Source organism: Periophthalmus magnuspinnatus, chromosome 6 (genome assembly GCF_009829125.3).
Source record: "Periophthalmus magnuspinnatus isolate fPerMag1 chromosome 6, fPerMag1.2.pri, whole genome shotgun sequence".
NCBI classification, from domain to species: Eukaryota; Metazoa; Chordata; class Actinopteri; order Gobiiformes; family Gobiidae; genus Periophthalmus; species Periophthalmus magnuspinnatus.
In genome coordinates this window covers 2,250,093-2,272,987 of record NC_047131.1, presented here as the reverse complement: position 1 = coordinate 2,272,987, position 22,895 = coordinate 2,250,093, and the positions used below count along the sequence as shown (strand labels likewise).

At 40.1% G+C, this 22,895-nt stretch overlaps 3 protein-coding genes across 3 annotated transcripts in view; 2 read left to right on the top strand and 1 right to left on the bottom strand.

Moving 5' to 3' along the window:
- banp (BTG3 associated nuclear protein) overlaps nucleotides 1-12,558 on the bottom strand; it is a 35,904-nt gene extending 23,346 nt beyond the window's left edge. Inside the window, exons 1-10 of the mRNA XM_033968553.2 lie at nucleotides 12,434-12,558; nucleotides 11,378-11,463; nucleotides 11,103-11,203; nucleotides 10,812-11,011; nucleotides 10,644-10,733; nucleotides 10,384-10,544; nucleotides 9,702-9,941; nucleotides 7,914-8,072; nucleotides 1,921-2,030; nucleotides 980-1,051 (exon numbers count right to left, since the gene is read on the bottom strand). Coding sequence (XP_033824444.1) covers nucleotides 980-1,051; nucleotides 1,921-2,030; nucleotides 7,914-8,072; nucleotides 9,702-9,941; nucleotides 10,384-10,544; nucleotides 10,644-10,733; nucleotides 10,812-11,011; nucleotides 11,103-11,203; nucleotides 11,378-11,447 — 1,203 coding nt within the window. The 5' untranslated portion in view covers nucleotides 11,448-11,463; nucleotides 12,434-12,558. The remainder of the gene's footprint in view (nucleotides 1-979; nucleotides 1,052-1,920; nucleotides 2,031-7,913; nucleotides 8,073-9,701; nucleotides 9,942-10,383; nucleotides 10,545-10,643; nucleotides 10,734-10,811; nucleotides 11,012-11,102; nucleotides 11,204-11,377; nucleotides 11,464-12,433) is intronic.
- Nucleotides 12,559-12,867: 309 nt separating this feature from the next.
- Nucleotides 12,868-18,350, top strand: chmp1a (charged multivesicular body protein 1A). The gene is made up of 7 exons (XM_033968551.2): nucleotides 12,868-12,965; nucleotides 13,344-13,363; nucleotides 13,444-13,521; nucleotides 14,181-14,327; nucleotides 14,411-14,539; nucleotides 16,500-16,693; nucleotides 17,042-18,350. Exons 1-7 carry the CDS (start codon nucleotides 12,959-12,961, stop codon nucleotides 17,061-17,063), a joined length of 597 nt encoding a protein of 198 aa, XP_033824442.1. The 5' UTR covers nucleotides 12,868-12,958; the 3' UTR covers nucleotides 17,064-18,350.
- Nucleotides 18,351-19,747: 1,397 nt separating this feature from the next.
- Nucleotides 19,748-22,364, top strand: slc10a3 (solute carrier family 10 member 3). The gene is made up of 2 exons (XM_033968550.2): nucleotides 19,748-20,302; nucleotides 20,670-22,364. Exons 1-2 carry the CDS (start codon nucleotides 20,181-20,183, stop codon nucleotides 22,009-22,011), a joined length of 1,464 nt encoding a protein of 487 aa, XP_033824441.1. The 5' UTR covers nucleotides 19,748-20,180; the 3' UTR covers nucleotides 22,012-22,364.
- The last annotated feature ends 531 nt before the right edge of the window (nucleotides 22,365-22,895 follow it).

Here is a 22,895-nt window from a genome sequence, read left to right as displayed (position 1 = left end):
ATAATTTCCATGTAAACTCAGTGATATTAGCCAAGTCACAGTGGAACATACTGTACATTAAGCCTTTGTAAACCTCAGCTGTTTCCTCTCTCTAATTCCTGTATAACTCAAGTGCCTGAGTCGCCATATGGCCACAGACCAGTGTAATCTATGCAACAGCTCATTTCCTTTTCAAGCACCAGTGTCTTTGATGAGAGGGACTTTTCTTAATGAAAACATATTCTGAGTGGCAGACTGGGGGAACAGGGATTTTGTTGCTAAGCTTTGAACTTTACAAAACAAACAATATGATGAAATAGAAACAGGAGAGGAAAGAGGAGGAAAAATTGGGCTGAAATACAAAGAACAGGAAAGGCAGGGGACTTCACCACGTCACTCACTCAGGCCGACGTCTCTAAGCACTTTACCCAGAAGGAAATGAGAAAAACACGAGCGTAAGGTGTCGATTACTTTAGCCCAAAAGTAGAGCTGTCTTGCATACGCGCCGCAGATCATATTCAGTGAGTAATTACATGTGTATGTGTGTACACTGACATAAATCACTGTCCTGCAGCCTGCACCGAAAACCATTAGGTATGAGACTGGTGCGGAAATACCTCTCAACCAGACCGAGCAGTTTTGGAGAGATATTCTGATTTAAACTTTTACAGCATTTAGAGCTGCCCCAGGGAGAATTTCAGTGATGACGTAAGCCCAATTTATAAGCAAAATCAGGGCTATTGTATTTTATGATTTTCTACTTAGTTCTACTTTTAGGATTTACTCTAAGCCACTAAATAATGAAATATGAAAATAAAACAATCAGGATGCAGAACTAGATTTTTCTAACCTATTTGAACACTAATTCAATTATTAAAGCACTAAATAAACCACTATAATTAAAAACAAAAAAAAATGTCTGAAAGATGCAGCTAAAACAAAGTCTTCCATGTATTTGTCCTTACAGTGGATAAATAAAGTTGTCAATTGATTGACTCACCTCACTGTCCTGTGTGATCTGCACCTCCTCTCCTTGTGGCACTTGAGCAATGTGTAGCTGTCCTTGAGGAATCTGAGAAATGTGCCAGATGCAAATGTTAATAGAAAAATTATTTAAACTTCACTTATTAAATTCTGTTGTTTAGTTTGAAGTAAATACATGGTTTGGAATTTATTTTAGTAATTTGAGCAGCAGCATCAGTAAATAGGAAATTTAGGTGTACTAGGTTTTACATGTTATTTTAGCAATGACCATAAATTCTGGGTTCAAATTTAATGATGTGCACAGGGCCAAGCAGGAAAATAACATATAAGAGAACACTTTTAACTATTGCCTACATCCAACTTCCAAACAGCTACTTATTTTGAGTTAGTTCAACCCAATTCAGAGTGACAGGATTTATTAGAAGCGGACTACAACACTGTAAATCATGTTGAGGTTTTAATACTTTGCGAGAGTCAACCAATACAGCTAAGACTTTGTACCAAAATAAGTGATGTAGACCTTTTCTAAAACAGCCTAAAATATCCATTTAACACTTTTTTGTCATGCATCAGAGTGAATCAAGCTTTGATTAAAGTAACACTACTCAGTGAATACAGCTTGTGTGCATCTTACAGTGGTTTTATAAAAACAACTGATTATTCGCTGAAGGAAGTGTTGTTTACAATCCCACAGCACATCTTTGATATTAATCAAAAGACCAGACGCTTTAATGTTCCACTTCTCTGGCATCAACAGGTCTGTCAGTAGATCCTTTAACTGAGCTGTTAAACAGCAACAGCAGACATTTGTCAAAAATGTTCCCAAACACTGGACACATCAGCATAATATGGATTCAGTGTAATTAAATTTTTGTGCAGACACTAATTTATACAAAGCAGTTCCTTGTATTTATACTGTTGGGGAAGTGCATGTACAGAATATACATGAATACTCACCACCTGAACTTGTCCATCCTCCCCAATCCGGTGGAACTGAACCTGCTGGTTGGCAAGTGTGTAATGCAGAGTCTGTTGAGTGGCTGTTTCTATCTGTGCCGTTTCTGTCTCTGAGGAAACAAATGACACTTATTAAAGCCTATACAGGAACCCGTATCCTGTAGCAGCCTATATGCATACTGTGTGTTGTACATAATAGTGCACAAACAGAGGACGAGGGTCACGCAAATCTACAACTGTATAACGAACTGTATAAAGAAGTGGAATAAGGGAGTGTGACATCACCCATAGTGTTCAGCTTCAGTCAAATGAAGCTCATCGAGGCTAGCAGTTATAGGGGAGAATTTGGAGCCGAGTTACATATTTGGAATTCCAACCACGAGTATCATAGCAACCAAAGAGCCAATCTGGAGTGAGGCTGTTAAAGGTAAGGCCCCTTCCCGGCCGGACTAAAGGTTCAGCAGAGAGTTGGTGCTTACCAAGACTGTCAGTCAAACCCTAGCAGGAGCGACCTCGGGGAAAGAAGTCACCCGATTTGTCTGTTATTAATGTTCATATGTTGATTTATGGCCAGAATAGCAAAATAAAAATACCAGGATCATGTAGTACGGGGTAATATAAACATTTGAAGACCAAAATGATGAGCCTGGCAAAAGCAGTTACAGAAAGAGGGGAGACAGTTTTTCAATATAAAGTCGAGTCAACAGAGCCGGAAGCGCACCCATGTCCACTTTCTATTCGGACATGACGGCCAGTAGCTATGTCCATTTTTGTACATGGTCTATGATAGCGCAGTGGTTCTAAAACTTTTCACACAAAATATCACAATATAATATTTGGTTTACAGGTCTACATACTTTATCAAACAATTAAACCAAGCCATGGATAAGGTAGTTCTAAATAATGATTAACCCAAAGTATGGCAAAAAACATGAGATTTCACTGTAAAAAACATCCTCAAACAGCAGAGGGACTCATGTACCACAACAGACACGTACCACAGTTTGAGAAACACTGGAATAAGACCATAAAACATACTTTTTAAACTACAAAACACGCGACAACCAGTGCCTAAACACAGTGAGCACTCTGTGGCCTCGATCTGTTCATACATAACCAAAGACTGATCCCAGAAGCCACTAAACAATGTCAACCACATATAGTGAAAATGACCGTACAAATCAACATACATGTGAAACACAACTTTACCATAAAGCTTTCACAGTTCTGCTTTGTGTTATTCTGATTTGAAATGTCACACTGCCTTTCATCTTTCATCACTGCTGTTATAGTGTTCACAAATACATGTATATATATGCAAATGTAAATACATGTTGGCCAGGAGGAAAATCAAAACCTATGTGGCTAAGGGGCAACAACAAGTTCCATCTGTTGCTGTGCTTCATATGACATCAAACATTCTATAGCCACTAATCAAAATAATCAGTCTCAACATTTGTGATTTTACTGTTTGGATATTTCATAGCAATGTGCAGTGATATTAATAGGGAAAACTGGCTCCTCCCATAAGGGATTATGGCATCACATGCTAGAACCTGAAAACCACCAATTAACACGCGATTATTTGATACTGTATACTAATACTATAGGGTATCATTGTTGCACTGAATTAGCAGTTGTGTTTAGTTGTGTGCTGTGTGGCCATGGGAGAGCCCACAGGATATTTGGGTTTCCTCGGCAGTCGGACGTTCCCTGGTCAGAGGTGAAAGGTCGCAGCTCACAGGGACACCAGGACAGTGAGCATTGTGTGCAGATTACAACCATGTGTCCAAGCAAACTGAGTTAAGAGCCTAAAATAGAAGACACTCTATACAACAACCTGTGACAACAATTCACACATTCACACCGTCACCAGATGTAATTTTATTAGGAACAATAACGGGGTGAAAATAGGTGAAATAGGTCAGTTTTTTTCTCCTAATTTGGATATACAACATCTGGGCATGAATTATGTATCAGAAAACTCAATAACAACAACTCTGGACTTTTAGGGCCCCAGTTATCAATTCAGGTGCTAAAATGCCTCTATAAATTGAAAAATAGCATGTGTAATTTCTGTGCATCTTGTGCGTAATTTATTTATTGTTGTTGCAAATTAACATGCCCAAACTTCCAAACATTTTCACATATTATTTGGATTGAGGAGCCCTTTAAAACTTAAAACGGTAGTTTTTGGTAGTTATTGTTTTCACTTTGGATTTTAGAGCGGGGGCAGTGCAGAGACAAGACAGGCTGCACATCACACCTCACCCAGGATCCATCTACTGACTGACTGGACTCTGCCGTCTCCACTTTAGGACATGGGACAGACACGTAAAACCTCAGTTTGATGGAACACTGCTGTGGAACGCCAAAGTGCCAGAGTGTCACATGTAAAGAGTTTTTATGTTATTACTGCTGCTTTGAAAACAACATTTATTATACCATCTGTCCTTGGTGGTCATTTTAAAACATTTAAAAGCACTATCAAATTGCCCCCGCCTCAATATTCCCACATGTTGGCGAAAACACCCCATTTTACATATTCATTCACTCCTAGAAAGAAAAAAAATCTGTTTTTTTAAATTCTCTGAGAAACTGCTTCGGGTTTTGCTCCAGTTTTGGCGTGGTTTAGCACGAGAGCTAAATAAATGATAAATGAGGCCCTTATTATGTAGCACTGCAACTAATGATTATTTTAGTAGTTGATAAGTTGAACAATTATTTCTATTGTACATCGAGACTTCTTAAATGCATGTATAACCAAATATAAAGCTTGAAACGTAGTGAGTGAAGGCTTCTAGATGGACAATATTTAAAGATACGTACTAGAAATGATAAAACAAATCTGAAATTGTTGGTGTTTTTGACATTTGATAAAGCCCCTTTGTTATCAGGGTTTCTGTATGCTTTTTAAAATGTGTGTTATCCAGATAACTATTATAAATACAACTATGTTTATTTTTTATAGTCAATTTGTCACAATTATTCAATAAATTGTCACAGCCCTATTGAAATGCATTTTTTGCAGTAGCATTGTTATACTAACTACACGTGATCTTTTCCCCATTGCAATGCCACCCACATAAAGCAATTATTATTTAAAAAAATGTATTAGTCATTCCCTACCAAGGGTTCAGAAGCCCACTGCCTCAGAGTGCCTAAGCAGGACAACTTAAAAAGAGGTTCAAATTAGACTGCTGAATTTAAATAGCTACCAAAAGATTTTATAGACGTCGAGAATCTCTTAACCATTGAAAATGCTATGAATTTTTCCCCAGAAACTAAAAGTAGTTTTTCAGGTACGTCGGGGTCATCTGCAAATCCACTGGTATATTAGGTGTCACTAAGAGAAACAAGTTTGGAAACCATTTGTATAGATACGCTGCTTTTAAAATACCATTATTGCCAACATTTACACAACATTAAACTTCTACATAAAGCTATAATTATAGCAATGTAATGTTGAATATCATTACTTTTCATTATGTTTGGCTTTTGGACATATGATTTCACAAATTTCCTTTTTGTTTGATTACAAAACATAACAACCTTATCTGCTAAGGATAAAATATTAATTTGGAGCTGGGTAGGTACCAGTTACCGCTGACCATAAACTGAATTTGTTGATTTGATTTTGTCTTTAAGGAATGAGGAAAATTAAAAGAAAGCCAATAAAAAGGAAAACTTTTGGCTGGCCTCTGGACATCTCCTTTGAAAAGTGCAGTAAACATTTCAAGTATACTCAATGAAATGGCCTTTACCTGCGACTGGGCCCATCACAATATTTACTATATGGATTTATCGTTCAGTAAATAACAGATGGCACAATCATTTTGAGGGTCATCATGGGTACTTATTCTTATTTTTCTGTACTACAATAAGATTTGAGCTGTAGAGGGTTGAATAACTTCTGTAATTCATTAGAGATACTACTTAATTACTAAAGTAAATTACTAATTTATATATTGCAACTCATGTTTTTCTTTAGAAAAGTTTTTTTGGGGACAATATATTAGTTTCAATTAGAGATAGACCGAAATATCAGTTTGCCAATATATTGGGCCTATATTTGCACTTCTTGTGTGAATCGGGTATTTAGTTCAGGCTCACCGATTACTGCATAAAGCTTTATTTTAACACTTTCGTGTGATGATGGCATTCGCAAAATGAGATTACACTGCTCCATTATGGGTTAGTATTAAAAACAAGGTTGTGGATATCTAAAAATTATTTCTATTAAGATCATCCATCCATCCGGGTTACGGAGACAGCAGTTTCAGCAGGGAGGCCCAGACTTCCTTCTCTACACACACTTCTTCCAGCTCTTCCGGGAGTATCCCGAGGCATTCCCAGGCCAGCTGAGAGACATAGTCCCTCCAGCGTGTCCTAGGTCTTCCCTGGGGCCTCCTCCCGGTGGGATGTGCCTGGAACACCTCCCTAGGGAGGCGTCCAGGAGGCATCCTGAGCAGATGCCGAGCCACCTCAACTGGTTCCTCTCGACTTGTAGGAGCAGCGGCTCTACTCTGAGCTCCTCCTGTGTGACTGAGCTCCTCACCCTATCTCTAGGGGAGCGTCCAGCCACCCTGCGGAGGAAACTCATTTCAACCGCTTTTATCCGTGATCTTGTACTTTTGGTCATTACCCAAAGCTTAGGTGAGGGTAGGAACGTAGATTGACCGGTAAATTGAGAGCTTTGCCTTTGGACTCAGCTCCTTCTTTACCACAACGGACCGATACAGCGACCGCATCACTGCAGATGCTGCACCGATCCGCCTGTCAATCTCACGCTCCATCCTTCCCTCACTCGTGAACAAGACCCCAAGATACTTGAACTCCTCCACTTGAGGCAGAGACTCACCACCCACCCGGAGAGGGCAAACCACCTTTATCCGCTTGAGAACCATGGCCTCGGATTTGGAGGAGCTGATTTTCATTCCAGCCACTTAACTCTCGGTTGCAAACCGCCCCAGTGCTGCGGGTCCTGACTCGATGAAGCCATCAGGACAACATCATCTGCAAACAGCAGAGATGAAATCCTGTGGTTCCCAAACCAGGCCCCCTCCGGCCCCTGGCTGCACCTAGAAATTCTGTCCATAAATATAATGAACAGAACCGGTGACAAAGGGCAGTCCTGGAGGAGTCCAACATGCACCGGGAACAGGTCTGACTTACTGCCGGCAATGCGAACACAGCTCCTGCTCCGGTCATACAGGGACCGGACAGCCCTTAGCAAAGAGCCCCAGACCCCATACTCCCAGAGCACCCCCCAAAGGACACCACGAGGGACACGGTCAAATGCCTTTTCCAAGTCCACAAAACACGTGGACTGGTTGGGCATACTCCCAGTATAGAGTTGGTCCAGTGTTCCGCGACCGGGACGAAAACCACACTGCACCTTCTGGTTCCAAAGTTCAACTATCAGTTGGATTCTTCGAGTACCCTGGAATAGGCCTTACCAGGGAGGCTGAGTGTGATTCTCCTGTAGTTGGAACACATCCTCCGGTCTCCCTTCTTAAACAGAGAGATCACCACCCTGGTATGCCAGTCTACCTTGCAACCACAGCTACGTGCAGCGGCATCAACAGTGGAGGTGGAGAACACGGCCCACTCGGACTCCATGTCCCCAGCCTCCCCCAGGTTGTGAGAGAAGCTCTCAGAGGTGTGAGTTGAAGAACCCTGTTGACAGAGGGTCCACCAGACGTTCCCAACAGACCCTCATGATACACTTGTGTCTGTCAGGTCTGTCCGGGTTCTTCCTCAGCCAGCAGATCCAACTCACAACCAGCTGGTGATCAATTGACAGATCTGCCCCCCTCTTCAGCTGAGTGTCCAAGACACACGGCCCAAGGTCAGATGACACAACAACAAAGTCAATCATCGATATTGAGATCATCTTTCCTTATTATAGTTTAATTATACAAAGCAGTAAAAAGTTAAAATGTCATAGTTTATCATCAATATATCAAACTTTGCCATCGTGACAGACCTACCTGAGACTGAGGATCGAGGAGTACGTTTGGAGAAGCTCTTCACAGCCAGACTTTGCCCTCGCTGTTTGCGCCTCCAGGCTGTACGACACTTTGAATCAATGCTTTGTTTAATGCGATACCAGTCTGACTCTGAGATGCCAAATTTGTAGAATAAGTGGCCTAGGAACATACAAAAAAAATCATTAATTAAACCACATATCCTAACAGTCTGAATAAACATGTGTAAATGAGGTAGAAAAATAGTTCTGCCAGATTAATTTCAAATCTAAATATTTTACACAAACACAAAGGCTGCAGACAATTAGGTAATACAATGTTGTCTGCAATCAAACATCTAGTCTCCACGGAGTGGTATGTTTGAATAAACCTGCTAACCCTAAAATTAAGACATCTACAATGTGTTCTTGGATCATTTCAGTGTTAATGCTTGCTTGTGATGTGGACACTGATAAGTTACTCAAATGATAAATAAATGACTAACTGCATTTAGATCATTTCCAAAGTTGTTCAATGGGTTCATTTAGATGGCCAGAAAAATTTGGATAACCCTTTTTTTTTTTTTTTTTATCTGATTTTGGTGCGTGTTTGCATGCACAAAAGAATCTGATCTAAAACACCTGCTGACAAGTGTCAGTTAATCAGTAGATGTTGTATATGGAAGTACAATTCATTTTCAAATAACATTTATCAGTCTTAAGAAATTTGTCTCATTTTTGTCTTTTTTCTAATAGTTTACCCCTTTTTTGTATATTTGTTCTTGTCAAAAACTGCTAAGACGTGAAAGATCAGAAAGAAATCAAATTACTCACATCAGATGTAAACTGCTTACATGACATTTCAATAATCTCCAGAAATCAGATAATGATCAGATTTTTGCTGTGCATGTAAACCTAGACAATAGTAATGGAAAAAGTCTGACCCCAAAACATCAATGCCTGTATATACTTTAACTACCATGTAACAACAATACCCATACGTAACACTGAAATGGGACTTAAATTGGTCATCTGTAGACATTCTGGGCTTCAAGGTCTATAAATAAAATACATCTGGCACACCTTCTTTGACAGCAGCCTTTAGAAATCAGTGTTGTTTAGCTGGAGAGTAAACATGTGTAACTAATGATGCACAGCGTATGCCTGAAATGTAAAACTAATACAAAAGGACATGGCTGCGTTGTTAACCTCATCCCACACGCCCTTTGTCAACACAGGCCCAACATCCCTCCACCAACTGTGAAAGGGAGTGAGCCTTGACAGCTCATTTCTAGATAAATTAAGAGCGAAGCTACAGCCCGGGGCCACAGAATGAGATGGGGGGAAAGGGGGAAGGGATGTCTGTGTGGATAATCAGTTGGCAGGCACAGCACCTAGTGGATCTTGTATAGGCAAGTCAGACAGGTGCAGCTCATTTTTGTGTGTTTTTTTTTTTCCCCCAAAGAGGAATGAGTCATTCAAAAGTCAATTTCCAGCTTTTACAGAGCAATGTGCAAAGCCAAATGTACATGTGTGTAAAAGGTGCAGAAGTGGAAATACAGGTAAACTCATTTTAGATTCAGGGCATTGGCCTATTTAACACTATGAACGATTGATAACCGAAAATGATGCACAAATGTTGAACCTCCTGTGGGGGACTACTAATATGGTACATATTTAGATCATCATGTTACCTTTTATTGTTTTGAAATGCTATATTCGTAGAACACAATGTATTAACATGTTTCACTTTTGTTTTTGATGCTCTGAATCCCCTCCCTTTACTCTCTGCCTTATATATTTGAAGACTCACAGCGGATGCCGTAGATCATGAGAGGATCCAGCTGCTTTTTGCCATGTTTGCCTTGACCCGACAGGTTGGACATGGCTTGGACCTCTCGATGAAACAGATAGTCCAGCAGTGTTAGAGCCATTTTTTCTGCTGTGCGACAGTTTGTGGAGATATGAAGCATATCGGCAGGCGACACCGGGCATCGAACCCTCATCTCGGGATTGTTTTCATCACCCAGCCAGGTACCATTAGGATAATCCTCTAAGAAAAAGAAGGTGGTTAGACATCCAAAACAGGAATTCAACCAGCTTAACAGTACAGTTCTGTAAAATAATACAATAGCACCCTTGTGTGGTTGTAACATAAAAGTACAACTGCATTTCATGATGTTTCAGTGTTTCTGTTGTTATGGTTGGAGAATAAGTATTCCAACATTTTAAGTAACATTAAGGTTGCCAGTTGCCATAATTAATAACACTATTTCAATAATCATTATCTTTACTATACACTCTAAAACACAGACCAAAAGACATTTTAACAAGGACAGTGGCATAAATACACAGAAATGTCAATAACAGAATAGACTATTACTGATTTTCATCAGCAATAGTTTATTAAAATGATCCCAGACCAGTCAAATACTAAAATAATTATTACTTGCAACCCTATGTAATAAACTTAGAATTGTTGAGTAAGTTCACACCTTCAGAATTGAGAGTGATGAGAGTCACGTTTTGGCTGCTTTGGACACAACCATTAGAAACAGAGTCACTGGCCTCTGAGCCGCTCTCCTGCTCTTCTTGGCTTTCATCAGGACCTGGTACTTTTACCAAGATTGTGTTTTGACGCTTTTTAGCAACAGTACTGAAAGACAAAAATTACACAATTTGAAATAAAAAAAATAAATAAATAATACTAAATTGTTTATGGTAACTTTGTTAATAATGCATAATTATAACTGACTTGCTAAGTAGATTTTCAAGTGGAGTGTCTTCTTGGCTTGAACCTTTTGTTGGTTCACTGCTTACTATGACGTTAGTTTGAGGAACAACACTAAAAGAAAAAAAGAATAGTTAGTCTCTGTGGAGGAATTTGAAGCGTTTAACTGTGTTCTGCCTGTGTTCACTTTACCATCTGACTTTGTTCCAAGTCTGAGTGGCCCCTTGAGGTGACCCTGCAACCATGGGGACCTGAATAGGGCTCTTGGCACCTGGCACCAAGAAGTCCAGCTTGCGTCCGAGAGCTTTGCATGTGGCATCTAGTGCCAGTAATTTGGATTCAATACCCTCCAACCTCTGGTTGACTGATGTGGTGAATGAGATCAAATAGTTCTGAAAAGATATTGGAAATGGAATATGGGTTTACAAACTTGAGCATATTCTTTGCACACACATTTACATTAAGTTAAAACTGAGTTAGTACCTTAAGAAAACTAATGTCTGAGTTGTCCTGGCTACCGCTTAATTTTTTCTTTTTCCTTTGAGGCCTTTCGTCATCATCTTCATTTTCATTTTCCAGTAGATCTGACGTTCATCAAAACCACATTGAAACTCAAAACACAATTAAACTGCAACTGAATGAATGCAATATTAACTAGATATCTAAATCAAAGCTTAAATTGGATCAACAGATTTTGTTAAGATATAGAAGGGTATATATAGTATTGTATATAGAACAGAAAGTGTAGAACACCATACCTGCACGGCCATCTTGGTCAAAGTCTTCTACTGTTATTTGAACTATCTGATCCAACTCTTGTCCTGACATTGTTTAGCCTTAAAGACTGAAAAGAAAAACAAAGGAACATGTAATTTTAAATTCTCAGTGACCATTTGCTTTACAGGCAACTTGTGCTCTTGTAACATAGGTAATGGATGCCTGCTCATGCGGTGTATCAGTTCTTCCTGAAGGTTTGGGGAGAAATAGTCTACATATTTAAAGCTACAATACAAAGTAACATAATTAGGCATCTTATGTATACTCAGTGCATTCCTGAATTCCCATTGTACAGCATTTATTTCAACTTTTTTTTTTTACTAAATAGTGCATTCAACTTCAGTGGCATTGATTGTTTATGCTTTTTGCTTAGAAGCATAACTCCTGGATCACACTGAACACAGGCCACATATAAATGCAGAGGTAGATGTAATGCATTGGGCTTTTTGTGGTATATGAAAGCTTTTTTGTTCAAGATCATAGTCTGTACTACAGCATTACAATTAACTAGTAACCAATGAAAGTGAGCTCTGCAGCTATGACTACCTTCACTTCACTTGCACAACAAATTATTAAAGTATACTGAATTTGCTCCATTTATTCCCCAATCCTGGCTTGTAGTAGTTAAGAAAGTGTAGTCCTGAAACTTTGCTAAATTAGTTTGCAAATTAGCTTAGCCGCGGACTTAGCTCTGCGGGTGTAAATGTGAAAATCATTTTTCTCCCATGTATATATTCACTTTGGACTTGGGCACAACCATTTAATGTGTAATAGAAGCTCGTATGTAGTTCCTTTTATTCAGACACATAAATTGTCGCTAGTGTTGTAGCTAGTGCTAGCTAGGACTGCAACACATCACCAAAGACTTGCGAGTCTGGCTAACGCAATGCTTAGCATGCTAGTCAGGCCTAATGGCCGCCAAAAAGTGAAGCAAAAAAGAAGGCCATGGGGATTGTAGGAATAAAACACGACCCGAATAAACAGTGATCTTCTTGCTGGCACACACGCCGTGTGCACTGAAGATTGGGTTATATTACCGTGTGAATGATGAATTCTCGTGTTGTTTGAACAAATTCCGATAACGGCGTCGATCCTCGCGAGAGATGAGCTGCACGGCCTGAGCTGGGCTGCTCGTGGCTCCTTCTTGTGCTTTCAGACTGATCTCCAAATGGTGTTTTACTGCCCGTCACTGGTGAATCAGTATTATTACACTACATCGCCTCTATAATGTGTTCTCGGAGGTGCTGACATGTAGAGACACACCCGGTGAATTGCTTGAGAAGAGCGTGAAGATGAATGATGATTTTTAGATTCGTGTACAAGCTTCAGCTCCTCTGTTGTTCCACTTTGAATCCACACTACCTGCTGTGTGATGTGCAGACCAGCAGGCGGCGCTGTGGGGGCGCTGTGCGCGCGGTGTGCGGGCGGGGAGGGCACAACGGGGAAACTCCACACGAAGAAGTGACGCATCATGAACCCGGAAGACTGCTAACAAACGGGAATATTTTCGTCTTATCGGGCAGGCTTTTATAAACACTTTGTTCAGTTATTCTGGTCGTGAGATGGAGGGTACGATACCTTTTTCTGATTTAAATCGAATATCATGTTATGTTTTAGTGACGGTTGGGGATATTTGGTTATTGTTTACATGCTAAGAATAGCCTGATTGCTTGGGTGGGTACTGTACTTGATCTGTCATAAGCTATAAAAAGAAAAGTTATTAAAAACAACTAGAGTATAACACTTAACACGAAAACACTTCATCTCGAATGTATTGTGCAGTTAAATTTTATTTAAATTGTTTTGGTTAAAGAGAAGAAATGAGAAGATTTGTATCCGGAAGTCAGACACAATATATTTATATTTCATGTAGAGCTGGCCAAATGTATTATTGTTCATTATTTATGTACGTATCTGTGATTTTGTGATTTCTCTCTTTTTGTATAGATACACTCTTTCAATTAAAAGTAAGTTTTTACCAAATCTACATTTAGTAATTGTAGGTTGTGGATGTATATTGTAACTGTTATTGTCCTAATTTTGACAGTTTACATCAAAACAACTAGAGCGTCTCGCCAAAAAAGCAGAGAAGGAATCTGAAAAAGAGCAAGCCAAAGTAAAGAAGGTTTGTACAGTGGCCTTTCCTTATTATATTAATGATAAATATCATATCATGTAATTGTGATAGTGCAGTATTGTTTGGGGTTCATTGACTGTTAAGATTTAGCACAGAAAAAGTACATCTGGCTTGGCATTAGGTGTTACTACAGAAAACCAGTTGCAGAGCGACTTGGCAAATTTTTATATTCATATGCCATTTATGTTAGAACCAGACAGAATCTATTACCGGAGTGGCAATGGCAGTGAAATATCTTATTGTGGGACATTATCTGATCTATCCTGGCATTTTTACTTATTAACATTATATATACTGAGAGAAGCAGTCAGCTATTGCTTTGATTGAAAGTGATTTCAAGCGAGAACTAATGGATCTGGAAATAGCCATCCACACACTAACACATTCACACAGTCAAAGTTTGTGTCTTGCCTTAACATAACAACAATATATGCCACACTATTTGTAAAATCAAACTGCGAGCCTTCAGAAACCAAAAAACATGAACTATTGAGGTCAAAACTAAAAGGAGGAAAACTCTTTCTGGCTTAAACTGTTATTAGACACACAGGCAGTCAAATGCCTGCATACTCCTCACTCTCCTCAGAGAGTTTAAGTGACTGTGCCCTTTTTACCTGTGTTATGTGTAAATAATGTTTATTTTCCAGGCTTTGCAACAGAAAAATGTGGACTGTGCCAGAGTATATGCAGAAAATGCAATCCGCAAAAAGAATGAAGGCCTTAACTGGCTACGGATGGCGTCTCGGGTGGATGCAGTGGCTTCCAAAGTTCAAACTGCTGTCACAATGAAGGGGGTCTGTGTTGCTGTTATTGTTTTATTCTGTATTTATTAATTCATGTGTTGAATGGCTTAAATTTAACTTAATTTAATTTTTAGGTTACAAAAAACATGGGACAAGTAACAAAAGCTCTGGACAAAGCTTTAAATTCCATGGACCTCCAAAAGGTTTCTGCAGTTATGGACAAATTTGAATCCCAAGTGCAGAACCTGGATGTTCACACCTCGGTCAGTAGCACAAACATTTACAGTTATTTAGAAGCAATAATCTAGTATTATTTCTTTGAAAAACGTTCTTGTGTCTCATCATCAAATTCTTAAATTATATAACACTAGCTAGAAATTTATGGAAATAATGCACAGACGAGACATGAGATAAGATTTCACATTTCAGTTAATAAGAATGTATTTGTTTGACCCTTTCCAACAGCCAAACAGCACAGGGTACTTCATAGAGATGATACAAATAAGATTTCACCTTTTATTATTTACGAGTAGATAACTTGTTAAAAAAAATGCATTCACTGATATGCAATAGTAAAACATGACTTGAACAAACCTTCTTTAGCCCAAAAAGAATATGTGCAATTGAAATCAGTTTACATACACTATATAAAAAGACGCATACGCTTTTTTTCCTCACTGTCTGACATGAAATTAAACTAAACTTTTCTTGTTTAAGTTATAATTAGCAAAATTATTTCTATTTGCTAAATGATAGAATAATTTGAATTTGAATTTCTTCAAAGTCAGATGTTTACATACATTTCATTAGTATTTGGCACCATTTCCTTTAAACTGTATGACTTGGGTCAAACGTTTTGGATATCCTTTCACAAGCCTCTCACAATGCTTAGCTCAGTTACACCAGTTCTGTCAGGAGGAATGGGCCAAAATTCCTGCCAAGTTTATAGGCCGCCTTGCTCGCACATGTCTTTTCAGGTCTGTTCATACATTTTCAATAGGCCTGAGATCAGGGCTTTGTGATGGCCACTCCAAAACATTGACTTTGTTATCCTTAAGCCACTTTTTAACCAGTTTGGCAGTATGCTTCAAGTCATTGCCCACTTGAAGACCCATTTGTGCCCAAGTTTTAACTTCCTGGCTGATGTCGCTTCAGTATTTCCGCATAATGTTCTTTCCTCATGATGCCATCTATTTTGTGAATTGCACCAGTCCCTCCTGCAGCAAAACAACCCCACAACATCATGCTACACAGTTGGGATGGTGTTCTCAGGCTTGCAAGCTTCCCCCTTTTTTCTCCTAATGTAACAATGCTCATTATGGCCAAACAGTTCAATTATAATTTTGTCAGACCACAGGACTTGTCTCCAAAAATTAAGGTCCCTGTCCCCGTGTGCATTGTCAAACTATAATCTGCCAGAAAGAAACCATCACTCCAAAACATAAAAAAGGCAGAGTGGCCTTTCAGCCCATATCGGTACTCATTTCTCTATGGATAATGACACACCCTTTCTAGCTTCAGCAGCATCTTCACAAGGTCTTTTGCTTTTGTTCTTGGGTTGATCTGCACATTTTGGACCAGAGCACATTCATCTCTGGGACACAGAACCTGTCTCCTTCCTGAGTGGTGTGATGGCTGGACATTCCCATAGTGTTTATACTTATGAATAATTATTTGAACAGATGAACAGGGCACCTTCAGGCACCTGGAAATTACACCCAAGGATGAACCAGACTTGTCCACAGTTCTCTTCCTGATATCTTGGTTGATTTCTGTTGACTTTCCCATGATGTTACACAAAGAAGCAGTGCGTTTCAGGTGTGCCCTCAAATACATCCAGAGGTGTGTCTCTAATGTTGTCAGTAAACCTATCAGAACCTTCCAAAGACATGACATCATCATCTGGGTTTTCCCAAATTGTTTAAATGCATAGTAATCTTACTGTATTTAAACTTCTGACTTAGAAGAAATTATTGAAACATTGTGTAAAAGGATCCTTCTCTCATTATCCTGGCATTTAGCAATAGACATCATTTTGGTAATCCTAATTCACCTAAAACCTAAAAGTTTATCCTGATTTCATGTCAGATGGTGAGAAAAAAAAAGCGTGTGCCTTTTTATATAGTGTATGTAAACGTCTGGTTTCAACTGTAGTTGTTACAGTTGTAGGCCACTTCAGGCCACAAGTGTTTGTAAGCGCCACTAAATGACCTCTGTGTTTAGGTGATGGAGGACTCCATGAGCTCAGCCACCACACTCACCACACCCCAGAACCAGGTGGATGACCTCATCCAGAGAATCGCAGAGGAAAGTGGCCTGGAGGTGATGGACCAGTTGAGCCAGCTGCCTGCAGGCTCCTCCACTCTGGGAGCAGACAGCGTACACAGCCAGGAGAAGGAGGACAACCTATCCCGACGGTAAGAATATGGATGTTAATAAATGATAAGATCACATTAATGATTAATGAACAATGTTAGCTAGACTTTGAACTGTGACATTTGTTAGGAGGTATAATGAAATATTGTGAGTGCAACATTATATTGAGTGGGAACTTCTACAACAGTTCCTAGTAGAAAATCTGATATAGTGTCTTATATATAGTTATCTTATTACTCCTGTGCAACTTTTCCCAGAACCTTGTGATTTCCAAGCCTTTGATTTTTGAAAAGTATTAATAATTATACAACATTTTCAAAATGTGCTTTTAGTGTGCATGCAATAGTGTTGTAATTTTAATGAATGTGTGTAATGATGTGTTTGTTCAGGCTGGCTGCTCTCAGGAACTGAACGCTGCAGACAGACCTGAGACTGCAATGAAGCAAGCAGGAGGTGTGTGGATCCACTGAACTCGACAATACTGGCCACTGGCATCCTGCTTTGTAAATACACTGCTCCAGTTCCCCCAAATTAGCATGTCTCACTTCACTTGTGTGCATTTATTAATGATTATTTTGTCTTTACTATCATCATTTGAGACATTGAAATGAAGTGAATATGAATGCGGAGTGGATACTGACTGTGGTTCAAAGCAGTCAAGGGTATATATAATGTAACATCTGTAACTATATAACAATATAAAAATATATTTCTGAAGTGTTTAAAGACTCGAGAACCAAAATACTGTTTTTGTGGTGGGTTTGGGGAACATCAGGCTTCCAAGAATCCGCAGGTTTCTGCAACAACTCCATAAAAATTTTACCCATTTGGAAACATCATTTGAGTTCCATCATATGCAAAAAACATACAATCAAGTATATTGTACAAATTATAATTGTGTTTTTTCAGTCCGTTTTCCCCAATGGAATTTTAATGTTTAATGTTGTTCAGTTTACTGAACTGTCATAAACATTGTTATGGAAATTAACATTTTTATTACGTTCAAACAATCTGCCAGCAACACTAATGAGAAGAGTGACGCTGCTGTTCACCTTATTTATTATGCTGGAATATTTTCAAAACAAGTGTCAACTAGTATCAGGAGCTATACAGTAACAGCAATATTCACCTTACAGAATCCAGGAATGAAGCGACCCAAGTTTGCTCTGTTATACGTTCTTCAGTCGTGTACTTGTATTTCTGCTGTGGTTTACATCTCTTCTCTTTTGTTGCCTTTTTTGTTGCTTTGGGGCCTTATTTTTTTACGTAAGTGCTATGGATACTCAAGCGTAATGAGTTGCTTTTTGTTCAGCTATAACAGGTGTCAAAACTCAACTTTCCCCAATTTAGCTTAATCTTAGCCAATTCTGCACCTTACGGTTCTACACAAATCTACACATACTTTGAACCTATAGTTTAATCTGAGTTTTATTTAACTCCAATGCTATCTTCAAGTATAATCGCATAAACACTATAGAACTTTCCTCAAATTTCTTGTCGGTACTGCCTAAGTTTGATTGCTTGTAAAGGAGAAAGGACTCTAGATGCTAACTGGAAACATATTTTTGTCATCCAATTGCTTTGATGTAATATGTAAAATTGTTTTTATTTACTACAGAAACAAATAGGATGGACAAATTAAATGTCATGGTGGTGAAATGGAGATTGCATCGGGTAATGCCCTTTTTTCACCATGAATGTATGTGTATGAATGTGCTCCATTAAAGTTTTGGTTGGTTTTGAAATGATACCATGGTTTGGCTATTTTGTCTGCAATTTTAGCCACATCATTTTTCACAGGAAGAACAGTTGCAACAGTCCACTCATTACTTATGTCTTAAGCGTGATGTTATAAAAGCACCAAGATCAAATAAAAAAATATGGTTGCTGCAAGTATTATGATCAAAAATACCCCAAATGTTTAAAAATGTACAGGTACAATGTGTAACTTTATGTGAATTTAAAAGTACAACATGTAACTTCAGCTGCATGATAAAAAAGAAAAAAAGATCTATATTCTAGAGCTGGGGTGTCCAAACTTTTCTCATTAAGGGCCACATATAAAAACAGACAAAACTGAGGGCCGATTGAGGGCCATAGTCTGGTCGCCAATACAGTGAATACTTTTATTTATTTATCTATTTGATAGGGACAGTGCATATTAATGAACATCTGTAAACACAGTGTAAATATGACAGATTACAGCAAAAAATACTAATTTCCATCTGTTGTCCCTAGGCAGGTACACAGACAACAAATACAACATAGACATTACAAAAATACAATAAAAGCAGCTAAAGGTGCTCACAGACCTGGTTTTCCTTCAGCCACAGTTTAAGGTGCAGTTTGAATGTGGACAGAGATGAACATTGTGTTATTGTCAGAGGAAGACTATTCCAAAAAAGAGTCCCTTTAACAGAGCACGGTTTGTCCAAATTTAGTGCGTCTGTGTGGTACATCACAATTTCCTCGAGATGTGGCCCTGGTTCCCATCCCAGTCACAGTCTTTAATTTGATAAAGTCTTTCAGCGGAGGAGGAGCAAGTCCGTGTAGAACTTTAAATATAAAACAAACAAATATGTTTTTATTACAAGTTAGACTGAACCACTAGACCTTTCTTCATGTTTTCATCCTGAGTGGGACACATTAAATATTTGATATGGGCTTGTTAAAGTTTATTTTTATAAATGTACAGTAAAAAGTAGTGTTTAAGGTAACATGGGCCAATTCACCTGTAAGCTTGATGGCCAAGAAAAACTGGTCTGAGGGCCTCATTTGGCCCAGGGGCCGCAGTTTGGGCATACCTGTTCTAGAGAATTGGTTTTGATGTGGATGTGATCTGACATATAACTAAAGAATCAGATTGGTTGACTGGCCTGGGACAAATAGGTGGACAGTGTGGTAATTATTTAATTTAAGCTCACAACACTGCATTTGATAGAATTATTACATTTAATGGCTAAATAACTCGCATATGTATTTGATGAAAACCCGTGTTTGGAATGAGTGTGTATTAGATTCTAATACAGGCTTGAGTCTATCGGTGTCGTGGTTTATTCTGACATTACAAAACCGGAAGTGAGACTGTCCTTCACGTGTGTCTTTTTCTACAGCAGAGCACAGACCGGCTCCACATGACACAAAGAAACAGCTCCGTCCAGGCTCTGACAGGAGGAACATCTGCCTTTGTCTCTGTTTGTATAGATATATACATTTATATTTGGATGTAGGTTTTATTTTGTGGGAGCAGACAGAAGGACCTGTGTGAGTAATCTCTTGATGACAGCCTGGTGGGGGCTGTGCGTGTCCACACATGACAGCGCGGGGCGGGCTTATGTGGAAGTTCCGGTATAAAGACAGCTACAAAATGGGAATTAAACGAGCACCACGGGAGCCGGCTATTGACGCCGTGCGAATGTTTTATCCCACAAAATGAAGACGTTACCGAGTGTTTTTGTCAGGGCGCTGGTGTAGATCGCGAGGTGGCTGCAGACGAGGGGGACCGGCCCCTGCGCGCACTGTGCCTCGATGGGGACGCTTTTTACCCTGTGTTGTGCTGTGCTGCTCACCCACGGAGCGACGCGGGCGTGGGCCACCAACATCTGGACTGTGGGCAGCAGCTCCGTGCATGGCACCGACAACAGCAGCCGGTGGGCCTGGTTTTAGTCCTTCTACACACGCCTGATTTTTATTATGGCCTCGTCTGGGCAATGTTGAATTATCTGATCAACAAATGGAAACACGGATTTGTTGCGTGCTCTTAAAAAGATGGGACAACTCGTGTTTTGTTACGTGTTTTCCTGTGTTTCCTAGTTCATGTATTTTGCCAATTGTGAAATAGGCTTAAATATTTCAACAGTTCAATTACACCTTCTATGTTGACTTCTTTTTACAACTTAAATAGCCCATGGCCTATACATTAAAGCTCTATTATGTATTTTGCATTATCAGGATCCATATTTTTTACTTAAAATGAAGTGTATTTTCATGTGTTGTAACACTGTTGTCTCTTATTAGGTGGCGAGTGGAGACGCCTTGGAGTCAAACAAACCTGAATGTGGGCAGACACAATCTAAAGGCTGACGACTCCTTCATCACAATTGGAGATGGCTCCTTGCTGGAGTTTGAATTTCCTGAAAACTCCAAAGGTGTAATTGTGGTCTCTACCTGGTATTCGAATAGCAGCACCAAAGGCCAGAAGCAGACCTTAAGAGTGCAGTCATTGGACCCTGAAGTACTGTCCATTCTGAATGTGTCCTTCAGCAGAGTGTCTGTGGATGCTCAGAGCTACATCATTAGTATCCGCTCTGGTTTCCCTGGCCGCGTTCAGCTGCATATCCAACTGTTGAGGCAGGAGCGGGACTCTGCACCTGTCCTGATAGCCGAGAGGACTGACTACTTCATTATTGTAGTGCCATGGAGTGACGACCCTGCCTCTCGTCTAATTCGCTCTGGGGGTCTTTCCCATTTTTCTGAACATCCTGTCCTGTTTGCCTTGCTGCCTGTCATCTTTGTAAACAAGTGTGCCTTTGGCTGTAAGGTGGAAGGGGAGGTTCTGCGGAAGTTGCTGCGGAGGCCCGTCCCACTGCTCCTCGGGGCTGTGGGGCAGTTCCTGGTTATGCCGTTGTATGGCTACTGTGTGTCTCAGCTTGCCCACCTGCCCAAAGCTCTGGCTCTGGGGCTGGTCATTACCTGCTCAGCTCCTGGTGGTGGAGGAGGTTACCTGTACAGCCTTCTGCTGGGCGGTGATGTCACTCTGGCCATCTCCATGACGCTTGTGTCCACAGTGGTTGCGGTGGGAGCCATGCCTCTGTCTTCTGCCCTGTATGGGCAGCTGTTGGGGGTCCACGCTGCTCTACATGTGCCCTTTATTAAGATCCTGGGCACCCTTCTGTTCATTGCTATTCCCATCTCTTTGGGCGTTCTGGTCAAACTGCGTCTGCCTGGCCTCACCCGTCTCCTGCTGATGCTCATCCGACCCCTGAGTGTGCTGCTGATGGTGGGAGGGATCTTTATGGCTTATCAGATGGGAGCCTCCATCTTGGCCAATGTGTGGCCCCACATAGTGGTGGTGGGAGTTACAGTGCCAGTGCTGGGACTGGGAGTGGGGGCTCTGTTGGCCCAGTTGGCTGGGCTTGACCCTCCTCAGAGGAAGACCGTGAGTATTGAGGTGGGCGTTCAGAACAGTCTGTTAGCCCTGGCCGTCATGCAGCTGTCATTCCGACGCACAGAGGCAGACTTTGCGTCCCAGGCTCCGTTCATCGTGGCTCTGAGCAGTACCTCTGAAATGCTGTTCCTAGTGCTAGTTCATCTGGCCCGGAACCACCTGTGCCCCCCAGCCAATCAGTGCGACGCCTGAGTGCAGCTGCTCCTGACCTGTGCCGTCTTTACTGTTGAATGCGGAGCTTTTTACTTTGCTCCTGTGGTGTTTGACAATTTTCATGAAACCAAAGGCCTTTAAATTTCCAAGACCTTTTGTGATGGTTTTACATGTGATTTTAAAAAGGACCTTGAGTAAACGTTCAGCTACTTCTAAGAGATATTTTTCTACCAAATTACTTTTGTACCAGTGTTTTGTACCAAGTTTACGGCAATCAATGTGTCTTATGGGCGGATTGTAAGTGGACAGTGGTGTAATTACTGTGTTGTGCATCCTTGTACTTGAACATGAGTCTTGAGGATTACATAAATCATAAAAGCTTGTGACATCAGACTTTGTCAGTATCTTCATTTTGTGTTATTGGGTTAAAACGTTTTGGAATGGCCCATGCAGATCACCTTTTTAAATAACCATAAGCTTTCATTGCTTTAAATCTCTAAAATGACCTAATTTTGTTTTTGTAGATTTTTTTTTTTTACATTTGTTTCCTTATTGGTGCTATTTAGCACCTTAGGGTATGGAGAGTTGCAGACACACCCAGTAACCGTAGACCTTTTCCCTTCATGTTAAACAAAGCAAGAAGAGCTGATTCTTGGCTCAGCTTTCACAGTTCACACCACTCGTGTTTCACTTGCTCAACCTGATAATATTTTCATAATCTCACAATTTGGCTATGCGGAAGTCATTGCGATAACTTTACTGGCAATAGGTTTGAAACCCTTGCTGATATGAAAATGGCCTAAAGCCCCATAATGTGTTTGTTTGTTGTTCAGTTCAAATCAAGAGTGCACTCGAGTGAATATGAAGATGGTATTTCCAGTTCCAGAGTTAGGTAGCAGGCCTAGTTAATAAGAAAGCTGAAG

What these genes read in the sequence shown, in the direction of transcription:
- chmp1a (XM_033968551.2), top strand. An exon ending in ATACACTCTTTCAATTAAAA is followed by an intron (nt 13,364 to 13,443) that starts GTAAGTTTTTAC and finishes TAATTTTGACAG; the next exon opens with TTTACATCAAAACAACTAGA. An exon ending in AGCAAGCCAAAGTAAAGAAG is followed by an intron (nt 13,522 to 14,180) that starts GTTTGTACAGTG and finishes TTTATTTTCCAG; the next exon opens with GCTTTGCAACAGAAAAATGT.
- slc10a3 (XM_033968550.2), top strand. Translation starts at nt 20,181, where the DNA reads ATGGGGACGCTTTTTACCCTGTGTTGTGCTGTGCTGCTCACCCACGGA. An exon ending in GGCACCGACAACAGCAGCCG is followed by an intron (nt 20,303 to 20,669) that starts GTGGGCCTGGTT and finishes GTCTCTTATTAG; the next exon opens with GTGGCGAGTGGAGACGCCTT.